The following is a 12,020-nucleotide window of genomic DNA, read 5'->3' on the forward strand; positions in this document are numbered from 1 at the left end:
TGTGCTAATTTTTTATTCTTGAACAGAGAAGATTATGAGGAGACCTGATGTAAATATTCAAAATTTTCAGAGGCATTGACAAAGTCAATCCAATGGCATTCTTCAGAATGAACAGGGAAACATGAATCAGAGTGGAAACTAAGTGAAACTGTATTAAAAAACCAAATAACTTATTTTACCAAAAGACGAGAGTATGGAACAAGCTACCAATCCATGTTGTTGATACCCTGACTTAATTCAAGAAAAGAATAGATAATAGATAAGATGTTTGTACCAATTGTCTGCAAATTACCAATAGGCTAGTTGGGCCAAATAGCATCCTCTGATTTGTCAATCTTCTTATGACTAATAATAAAAGACACAAAGCGGTGAGATAGTACAAGAAGGAAAACATACATTGAATTCCTCCCGAAAGAATTTGCCGTCATCTGCTGATCGTATCCTGTACTCCTCCTCCAGGCTGTCCACAGGAATGGGCAAGTACTTCTTAGAGACAGAGGGGGATCTTGGGAGGAGGACCACAGTCTGTTGTTCTGTAAGGCATGACCACACAGATTCAACTACTTTTACATGACTACAGGCCTCAGCTTTCACTGATTTAGCCAGATCAATTGGTTGTTGGTTTATTAATCAAGATAAACATGATGTCAGCCACTACTCTTAAAGAGATCTAAAAGATCTGAAGGGCTGTGGACCTACAATGTACAGCAAGCAAAACTGGTCACATATGGTACCATTCACGTCTACTGCACAGTGACCAGGATTGTTAAGGTTTCTATGAATCATGCTGTATCAGGTTTGACAGGTTTAACCAAATATACCATAATTTAATTGTTTTGGTTTAGTATCCACTTTGATATGGTTAAGAAAACATAATTTGTTTTAACATTTCACCACTGCGGGACTAAATAAGGTTTTAGTTTACAATGATTTGTTGATGATGTGATTACATGAACACTGTATTAGTAAAATCCGATTACTCCCAAGGTTCTGGATTTCTACTCTTGTTTTTTCAATACCTCCTGGGAACACTCAGAATTTAACAATTAAAAACAAAGCATGTTTTAAATTTGATATAGAAGTCTATACACATTTCAAAGTGTAGAGAGTAAAATTTTACTTTTATAAAAAATAGGATACTGCAATGCAACTCTAAAATAATATTACAAATAAAGAATTATTTACACAAGTTCTATAAGTACAAAACCTTCTGTTGAACAAAAATGAAAACAATAAAGCAAGAGAAATTATTAATGCCTGTATGCTCATGCATGTTAGAGCCACCAAGAACTAACAAAGTTTGGCTCCTTGGGTAGGAGCTGAAGATGGCACGAAGATAGCCATTGTAGCTGGTCTGTTTATAGTGCAAGCATTTAATTTAAAATAGGTAAGGCTAAACAAGTGCCTTGGAGTGAATCATGAACACAGGAAATGGTTTCTGTTGAACTGACGTGGGCCTGTCCCTTCTGTGTTGAACTAAAACTCATGCAACCCAATTAAAAGCAGTCCCTACCTTGTTAGAAAGTGTAGATTAAAAATCAAATAGGAACAAGCAGGAGGAGTTTTAGAGGGTTTGTCAGTGGCAAAGTGAAAGCTGAATCTTTACCATATACCTGACCTTGTGAGGAAGATGTGCTCAACAGTCCAGCACAGCCTCCATGCACTTTAATGTGGTCTACAACATAACACAAACAATGAAGCCAAGGATTTTTTAGCACGTAAGTGAGAACAGAGTTTATCTAGTGAGGATGTCTCCTTACTGCATAGACTATTCTGGCGACTTTTCCATGCTCACCAGTTCCCATGTTATATTCAATTAGTATTTAAGTAATGTATTTTTAATAGATTTAAAACACTTGCCACCTAGGGGATACTGACCAATCCAAGTCGCAATCCAAAAAAGTCATAAAAAAAAGAGAAGTTGCAACATGTTTGCATGTTGCTGTTTCATATATTGTGTTAAAAAAAGCTATAGTTTAAACATCTTTCTAAAATCTATCTGTATCAGAAAAAAAACATTTTCCCCTGAATTATATTTAAATGGGGGGATACAGGTTAAAATGTTGCTCTCACTGATGACATGACATACATTATCATTAAGCTGCTGGGATCATTAAACCTGACTGTTTAAGCTGTTAAGAATGTGTTACACTGTTTATATTTAAGTATATTTAGAGCACTCCATTTTTTATTATGATATTTACTTCTCTTTCCGTTTTAGAACCGATATAAAAAGATCTGTATTGAAATTTAACAATAAATCCTAGTTCTATATGGGATTTTATCTTCTATAACTGAGTGTCCTCTGTACTGAATCTCACCGAGCTATATGATACTGTAAAGCATAAGCTAGACCCCACAGGAAGTGATTTGGTAGTACTTCAACTGAGCTTTTGCTTATTTGAATAAAGAGCTTTTAGATTATATAAATACTCAGTTTAAAAACATCCAGTTTTAAAACTTTGCGTGTGCACTACCAACCAAAAATTACCTTGTTCTTCCAAAATGCCATTTGGTATTTTTTTGTCGACAGTAGTCACAACCGCCTTCCCTTGGTTTCTAAACCTGACAGGTATATAGGAAAAGAAAAAAACAATAACATTTTAAGATTTAAAGCATCACTTACTCAGATACATTCCCAGAATAAATAAGAAGCATGCAATCAAAAGCAGTACGTACCATCTAAAACTTGAGAACTTGTTCTTTTTCATCAGAAATCCAGGTTTATTCAGGTCGCACACAGCCTTACCCAGAAGACACACTTTAGCTCTGAACGTGCCCTACAGTACTCTTCCTCCCAGTTTGGTTTCACTTTTGCTCAATGCAGCTGTTACTAATGTTTGCCCCACCCCACGGCAAGCTGCGTCATGGGCTCCTCCCTGCTAGCTGTCAGCCGTGTAATCACAGGCAGCCGGAGCTCTTACCTGAGAAAGTAAACTGCCAAAAGAACGATGATCATGAGCAGAAGGAATATCACCAAGACTGATGGCAGGATATAGTCCTTTCCCATCCCTGTCGCAGGTTCTAAGGCAATAAAAAACAATGATATGCGCTAGAAAATCTGACATTAGCAGATAACATATGAAATAACACCAACCACCCTCTGCTTCTTGTTACCTCTACAAGCCCATGAAATGTACAGTAAGTAAGTCATGGAAAGTAATACTCTTGGCCAATGATTACATGTTTGTGCAGTGACCTGACTTAATTAGACGCTGCAGCAATGTTATGTCTGTTGAATAGCACTGGTTATCACACAATGTATCACACTTCTTTTCTTTCTGTTTTCTCTGGAGCATGAAATCTCTTTTGCCTCCTTGGGTTCTTTAAAAATAATACTTACACGTCACATTTAGTTCACACTGACAGTTTTCTGTCATGGAAACAACAGGTTTCACTGCCATTAAATGATCTGGATGACTATATGTTAGGATAAATACTCAGACTAAATGGAACCTTAACCACCTGAATATACACCTCCTCACCACAGTAACTGTAATTTATGGGTTTATAAAAAATATACATATGTTGCTATTTAAATTGATTTGCTAAATAAGAAACAGGAGTCAGCAAATGCCTTTTAAATGTTTTAACTAATGAAAAAATATGAAAACACTAAAATCTAATACCTTGAAAAATTGAGAAAATAATTAAAAACATACACAACAACTCATTTACTCTTGGTGGGGGAGATCTGCCTTCAGTTGCTGCTTTTCTCTTCTAAACCATAGGTAAATTGTTGCTTGTTTGCATTACCCTCCAGTGATGCCTTAATGTAGGCCAAAATTAAAAAAATAAAGCTAAATTCTTGACACTGACAAATTTCAAAACCAGTCAATGATGGCAGCTTTTGACTGGCTAGAGGTTAGATGTTTATGACCAAGGAAGCCATCAAATAAAACATAGTATATATGTTTTTAAATGTCTAGTACAGTCCGTTTCCTGTTCACAAGCATTGTATTGCAGCACAATGGTGCCTCCAGTGCCTGTAGATCTCAACAGTACTTTGCTTCGCTGGTGTACTTCCACATTTGTGGTGATTAACCATGTGGTTATTTATACTAATCTAAGAGTTAGGAAATTTGACCATTTCCCGATTCCTGTATTTGTCACTCAGTCACACACAGTCTGTGAATAAGATCAGTACTTATTTTGAAACTACTCGGTTGGTAAGACTTTAAAAGTTATATCCATGTAACACAACAAAGACTGTCACATTAGACAAATGTAATGCACTTACCTGTAGTGTTACTTGGTGCTGTTGGTGAAGTCATGGTATAAATCCCCCAAGCAAGCAGTACTGGGACCATCATGACTGCAAAAAGATGGAACAAGATTATGTTAATAAATGATTTAGAAATTATGTATTCCTGGATGAGAACATTATAAATGTTTTGAATTCATACTTCTTCAGAATTACAATAAGAGATCTAGAGATATGTTACATAAACACCAAACATACCTTCAGATTAGTATGAAATATGTGGCCTTTGTACAGACTTGTATACAATTCTATTGACAGGGGGTTTACCATCTATGTTATTGATAAAATTAGAGAACATTTTATCATTTCATCCTGTAAGATTAATACATACCCCAGCCACTAAAACCACAACTTCACAGTCGATAAATATAATCTGAATGTGTCAGTGGATCTCTCTACTGTTTCCTGTTGAAAAACCTGGGGCCCAAGAAACAGAAATGCAAATATACATATTTTTCTATTTTATCTTACAGAAATCCCACCTAAGGTGAAGTTTTTTTACTGACTGGAATGTCAGGACTGGAAGCTTTAACCAGAACTAAATGTATTACAATACAGGAAACACATACTGTAGGTGATACAGTACGTGATTAAAAGGTGTGACAAAATCATGGAATATATAGTTAAAAGTTTGGAGTTTCAGATCAAGGAATATATGTTTAAATTGAGAAATACTTGTTTAGAATATACAGTATGTTACCACAATACAAAATATACAAACATCTCTACAATGACTGGCTAAGATAACTGAATTTTCAGTCTGGATCAGAGAAGACAGGGGACAGTGATTCAAAATCCTCAAAGACATGGAAAATGTTCATCCAGTGGGCTTCGCAATTAATGCTGAAACACGAACCGGGGGGAGCAAGTGGAAACAATGGATATATGGATTCAAAATTGGGAACAGAAACTTCTTTACGCAAAGGAATGCACATTGTGGAATCTCAAACCATTTTAGAAACGGCAACAAGACACCATTAGATCAATTTGCCACTAAACTACAAATATGCAAAGTATGCTGAAACAACACCCCCCCCAAGAACCTTTGGGAACATTATTACGATCCACATTACATACCTTACTCCCTCCTCTTAATAATATCAGTGTAATTTCTGAAGAAGCTCTCGGTGCTCATTTATTTCACCAGTGAAAATCTGGCCAGAAGATCCAGATTTATATAACTTCAGGTTTACCTACTAGCATGATGGCAGAGTATAGTACACTGATCATGAGAATGGAATTAGAGTTGAACTAATACATAAAACAATATATAAAACATATAACGTCCTTGAACTGTCCACATTTGTGACTCACTTCACAGAACAAACTAGGATTGCTATATTTTATATTCACAAACATTTTGTGTGTTTTGTAGACTATTTCACCTAAATTTCTTCACTACATCTTGCTGTTGTTAGTTATAGATATTTTGTAACTGTTAAAAAGCTTTGATTTTCATTATGCAAGAAAAGGTCTTTTTATCATACAAATCAAAATATTTGCAAATCAAAAAATGCAATGACGCCAGATAATCTCAAACTCTGGGGGAGTGGTCTGTTTCTATTTCTATATTTGAAATGCTAATTTTGTATTTACAGTTCCTAAATTTGAGATTAATTACATCTAAAATGTATGCGACACAATCAGCAACTGCAAAAAAATCCTATTTTTAGTTTTTGCATTTAATTGCATTTCAATTTGAAATATGATTGCTTTCCTCATGTAATATTTTCCGTGTCTCTATATAAAATAACTAAATCAGCATAAATAAGTTGCAAGTTTTATGTGCGCAGTACATCTAATGTTTATACGCACGTTCATCACCCATGCTGCATGCAGTTAATAAAAATCACATAAAGAGTCCACCAGAGGGCGCATAAAACTCACAAATGAGGTAACTGCAGCAGTGGGTTCTGTACATTGAGCGAATTTTGTTGTAAACTGCTGTCTGGCATAAGTATTCAAGGAATATATCGTAACAATCTTTTATAATGGTTTCGTAAGGTTAGGCAGAGAGCTCATTGTTTATGCCTCTTATTTATATAAACACCTTTCACTCTGAAATTAAGTCAAGATGTTCTTAGAATGTATGTATCTTGTAACCACAGGACCCTATTATTTTTGTCTCTTAAAAAATCAACTATTCTAATTTAATCGCTTCTGTACAGCTGTGAATTGAGGAGAAATGTATTAAGGGTTTAATCAGTTTCTCATGGGAAGTTTTGCTTTGCCTTACATTTCTTATCTTTTCTAGGAGGCCCATGGTGAAATTGATAGACAGGCAATACGATCTTATTTTCTCTGTATTTCTTTGTATTTGTTTTCTCTGTATTTCTTTGTTTTGTATGCTTTGAAGGTCTTGTGTGAAAGTCATGTTAAGTAGGTGAATTGTAGCGATCCTTTGTATAAACAGAACCAAAAGAAATATTATTATGATCTGAACAAAGTCCAAGAAATCAGGTTTACTGGGAAATAGCAGGAAGACTGTAATCTGAAGCAGAGAACGTTAGAACAATACATAAAATTCTCCTAACCACACCATTCACGCAGGGAATACAGCTGCAGGCCTGGTTATTCAGAAGTCAATCATTTCATGATAAAAACACAGAGCAGAGTGCTGTGTAGACATTGCGCTGCAGGTAAACATTTTAAAAATGGCAGTATCAGACAGTATCCGACCTTCTTTAAGGCTTTACGGTAATTTATTATCATCTGGATCTCTTGTCTGAAAGCACACTCTAAGTGAAATTCTGCTCCAAGGCACTTGAAAGCTCTATGCAGGCTTTGTGAATATTTAGTCTAAGCACTTGGTGGGTTGAAAAGAGAACAACATTTGTTTTACTTAATTGTAAACATCAGACTGGAACTGCTTTCATAAAGGATTTTTTATACTTGACATGTTTGGCAATATGAAGCTGTTGTCTGGCCCGTTGAAGCTCATGCATTTATAACAATGTCCCCACCGGGACAGCCTCTAATTACTTCTTGAATGACCTACATGTTCTGCCCTTGATGACCTCATCCAAACAGACCATTCTATGCATTTATAATAGCTTGCAAAAATGTAACCTTCTATCATGATCTCATGCATAATTATATTGTAAAATCAAACAGAACAATGAAGGTCCTGTTACATAAAATATTAGATATCAGCATTACCCGGCATTACCCGACTGACATTACCCGGCTATTGATATTCAAGTATATTTTAATTAAAAAATATTAATTTCAATGCAGCTAATTAAGGACTCAAGGATGGTATTCACAACATCAACCAGTATCTACTGTACCATCATAATAATAGTTCTAAAGACCAAATGCAGCATTAACATTAGCATTACTAGCAGAAGTAACTGAAGAAGGGGACACAGTAAAAGAAACAGCTGCAGTTTTGTTTTACAGATTGTGAATGTTTCAAAAACTACTATTCTGACAAACTGAAGCAACTTTTTGGTGCAAACACCGAAGGGCTAGTAATGAGTCCTCTGTATACTCTGTAATGAGTCTTTTCTGTATACTCTCTTATTCAAAACAGAAAGATCAAGTGAATAGTATTTTTCAGGGATATTATTCAAATTCAGCCATTTAGAAGAAGACTGGCAGATTTTTAAGTTAGAGCAGAGCACCTTCACTGAATAAGAAGCTCGACTGTTTTTCTCAGGTTTAGAAATGTCAATGGCTAGAGTAAAAGGAAAGGAATCTAAAAGTGAACCAGATTCAGAAGCCATCTCCAAACCTTTAACTACTTTATCAAGAGGGGCTGTTGTGACAGAAGGGTTGATAAGCCTGGAGCAGGCTGGTGAAGCATCTCTTGTTTTTTTGCAAAGCACTGGAAAGACCTCAAGACCATATCCAGTACAGTGGGAACCCTTCAGGCTATTTCAAAGGATTCAAATAATAATCTAATACTGAAACCAAGGAGATCTTAATAAGTTGTGGCATAACATAACTTTATTAGCCCTACACAATTTCTTGCATTAGGAATTCATCTTTTTGCATACTACAGTTGGCTCTTCATGAGACACACAGACAGGGAGAGAAGCCTGGGGTCAGAGCACAGCGTACAGAGTACAGCGCCCCTGGAGCAGTTGGGGTTAAGGGCCTTGCTCAGGGACCCAACAGAGTAGGATTCCTCTGCCAGCTGCAGGATTTCAACCAGCAACCTTCCAGCCACAGGCACAGATCCTTAGCTACATAACCACTGCTCCACTTTGTATGTATAAATAATACATACAAAGTTAATAGATTATTTCAGAACAAATACACTTGTCTCCATAATGTACCTCAGTCAGGTATTAAATTTCAACCAAAGATTCAGCCACAAAAAACAGGTAGCTTTCAAAACCAGTCAGGAATACAGTTGTTGAAAGGCAGAGGTCAGGAGAAGGGTATAAAAACTTAAATTCAAAGACACTGACAATCCCTTTGAGCACAATGAAGCTGACCATTAAGAAGTGGAAGCTTTATCATCCCATCCAGACACTGCCTGGATCAGGCTATCCCACCAAACTGAGAAGCCAGGCAAGAAGAAAACTGGCTGAGATACTGTAGGAGCATATGTCCATGAGTCAACAATATCCCACTCACTTCACAAAGCTGGCCTACATGGCAGAGTGACAAGAAGGAAGCCATGGCTAAAAGACACGAACAAAGCATTTAAGTGATCTTGCAAACATGTAGTAAAAGTTTAATTTGCTCCAATAAACACAATTATAAAAATTTAAGGCAGGCACATTGTGATGATGAATTCATGCTTCAGTTATGCACTTCAACTCCAGTGTCAGCCAAGGCACTTTCTATTCCAAATCCAAGCACGCCAGAGTTTATTTTTAAACAGTATAACTTTAATTTACCAAAAATCTATGAAAATCATAAATGATTGCTTCCAAATCCACCTCATTTTGTATTGCTTTTTGTTGATGAATTTCAATAACAATGACAAATAATTAAAGCTTTGAGGTGCATGTTTGTGTGATGACTGCATAATATTAGATAGGATACACTGTAATTAGGGCTCATTACCAAATCAGAATTACAGTATATTTTTAAAAGACAAAGATAAAAAATAATATTTTCCTAGAAACAATAGCCCTTAAAAATCTATAAACAAAGTGAATAAACAAGTTAGATACTCTAAACACTTTCATTCAAGTTAAAGCTAACATCTTAGTAGTATAATTTTCTGTTTTCTTTTATTTATAGCATTTTTAATTAACGTTATAAAAACATTAATGTAATGTTATTCATTGTACATCTTCAAATTGACATTATACTAACAAATAAAAAAAAAAATTAAAATGAATTAAAAATATAATGGACAGTTACACAACCATGTTCAAGCACGGACCTGTCCCATAAACACTCAAATCAAATCCTGTGAAATTGAAAGAAAACGCTTTTTAGAAAATTGATATCTGTTATTTAATAACACTGAGAACCCAACACCATTCTCCATGCTTGAGAAAATCACTTCAAAGTGGAGCTAGAGAAATGAGTTACGAATGGTGTAGTTATACCATACACCTTTCCTAAGAAGTCATGTAGCCTTGGGTTCATCCCAGAGATTCCAGATCTGCCCATTTAAAGCAGTCAGAGTGATTTGTATGCCTGTGACTCTTCATTACTGTAACATGCAAGAAATATAAACAACATTAAATCTTCAGAGCGTGCTGTGTGCCATCTCAGAAATTAAGAGATAAAGGTCAGCAATTCAATCTGGATCAGAAATGAAGACGTATTACACAGCATTTCATTACTGGAAAGATTCTTGCATGGTTTGCATTATTTAATTTTAAAGCATTTTGCAGTCTTACTGATTTAAAGAACCTCACGACATCTCGTCTGTGAGATATCAAAGCCGTCTTGATCGTTTCTACTTTCAAACATCTTTGTCAATGGGTAACTTTTTCTGATTCCGTGTATTCCTACTGAGTCAGGGACATAGAAGCTACATTAAGCCTAAATCACATTAGCAAAATGATTTAACATGGTATGATATTCTTTAGATAAGGATGGTTTGTTACAGTTTGGTATGAATGGCTACACATAGGTACAGTTAAAATACATTTATTTTTCATTCAGTGGGAAAGCAAACTAAACTCAATACCAACCCTGAATAATTAATTTTATCATTGTCAATTCACACTATATTATGTTGTAATACCTGCTTATATATTTTCCTTCTCACCTACATTCTTCTGTAATTAAGAAAAATCCTAAAGATTTACTTTGTCCCTCTCACATAAATACTCTACTGTATTCAGGAATTCACATTCTGAATACATTATGGTCTCGACATTTGTGAATTTAACATTCGTGAATTCGCTTATCCTCAATTTGGTCTGTCCACAGGGTCTTGGATGAAAAAAAAAGCAGAGATTAAACGATTAAACTGGCTGTTATGCGCAACTTTACAATTCAGTGCTGCAACAAACTAGAATTGTGAGATGAATCTAGCCAGTGAGCGAATCTAGCCCTGCTCCCTGCTCCCTGCCCAAGCACCCACTGGCCAGCATCCACATCCCAGCATGGGCCTGTTTTTGTATTGTAACAAATGCATTTGGTTCTGTCGGCAGCATGGTGAATGACCTTACAGGCTCACTGAAACAACCTTGCCCTTTTTATTACAATGGAGTATGCTAATGATGGAGGTAAAGACAAAAAAGAGCAGGAATCTGCTGGACGCAGAAGAGGGATTCATGTTGTTGATTTCAACTGATAACTAGTTTGTGTTAACTGTTGTTTCATTTAGTTGATCAAGTTGTTTCATATAACTTAAAGACAATGTTACACTTGAATTACCATATAAGGGAGGGTTACTTATGTCTTTAAACCATACATACTATATGTTCAGGTGGGTAGCTGCGTCAGCATGCGTAGGCTGCAAAGGAACAAGTAATAGGTTTATTCCATGCTGAAAAAAAGAAGAAAGAGAACACAACTTTTCGGCCGTGGAGCCTTCTTCAGGTGAGAAGGCTCCACGGCCGAAACTTTGTGTTCTTTTTCTTCTTTTTTCAGCATGGAATAAACCTATTACTTGTTCCTTTGCATACATACTATATAATGCATTATGCGATAGTATAGGAGTGGACTTGGTTATACTGTATGCAAATCTGGCTAATCACAATGGTTCTCTGTACTGAACCCTGGCGAGTGTTGAAACCCTGCTGAACACTGTGACACATTAACAGAAATTCACATGTAAATGGTAAAACAATTATGAAAATGAACATGATGTGACCCTCTGTTCAAATTTTAAAACGTAAGTCTAATTAACAATACTGATAATGAAAAATCAAATCACTAAATCCCCTTTTTGTTGCAGGAGAAAGACAAAAGGCAAATTTGAGTATATAACAGGAGAAAATAATCTTTGGTGAATCAATGATAATGTTGTTTGTTTTGTAAGGAGGACCTTTATACTGTACTCATGTTAATTCTATATTTTCAACCAATATAGAGAGAGCAGTGGTTTTGCTTCTTAAAAAAAAACAAACTAATTGTTACTTGAGTACTATAAGCAATCTCATTGCTTGTATTCACAAAATTGAATTGCTGTTTGTGTGCAAATAATTTTTCCAACAAATTTTAAGTATGCTCAACAAAAAAAAAACTAAATTAAACAAAAATGATTACATTTTGTTATGTTTGCCCCCACCCCTCACCAACCCATTTCATCCTATTCCATCACTCTTCCAAAAGCTGCTTTTGGCAGTGTTTATGTGTATCACAGAAAAACAAATAAACCACATAACAT

General features: G+C 35.5%; 1 protein-coding gene across 9 annotated transcripts in view; it reads right to left on the minus strand.

Annotated features, from left to right (window-relative positions):
• Nucleotides 1–12,020, minus strand: part of ptprea (protein tyrosine phosphatase receptor type Ea) — a 118,945-nt gene that overhangs the window by 15,760 nt on the left and 91,165 nt on the right. For 6 of the 9 annotated variants that reach the window (XM_069188995.1, XM_015347016.2, XM_015347012.2 and 3 more), the window contains 5 exons: nucleotides 4,241–4,315; nucleotides 2,925–3,024; nucleotides 2,492–2,565; nucleotides 1,619–1,675; nucleotides 397–533 (listed from right to left, as the gene is read on the minus strand). In XM_069188995.1, coding sequence (XP_069045096.1) covers nucleotides 397–533; nucleotides 1,619–1,675; nucleotides 2,492–2,565; nucleotides 2,925–3,024; nucleotides 4,241–4,313 — 441 coding nt within the window. In that variant the 5' untranslated portion in view covers nucleotides 4,314–4,315. Of the gene's footprint in view, nucleotides 1–396; nucleotides 534–1,618; nucleotides 1,676–2,491; nucleotides 2,566–2,679; nucleotides 2,887–2,924; nucleotides 3,025–4,240; nucleotides 4,316–12,020 lie in introns of those variants that run through there. The other 3 variants (XM_015347017.2, XM_015347019.2, XM_006630406.3) reach the window with 3 other exon arrangements.

This window comes from Lepisosteus oculatus, chromosome 4, assembly GCF_040954835.1.
Source record: "Lepisosteus oculatus isolate fLepOcu1 chromosome 4, fLepOcu1.hap2, whole genome shotgun sequence".
Taxonomy (NCBI): domain Eukaryota; kingdom Metazoa; phylum Chordata; class Actinopteri; order Semionotiformes; family Lepisosteidae; genus Lepisosteus; species Lepisosteus oculatus.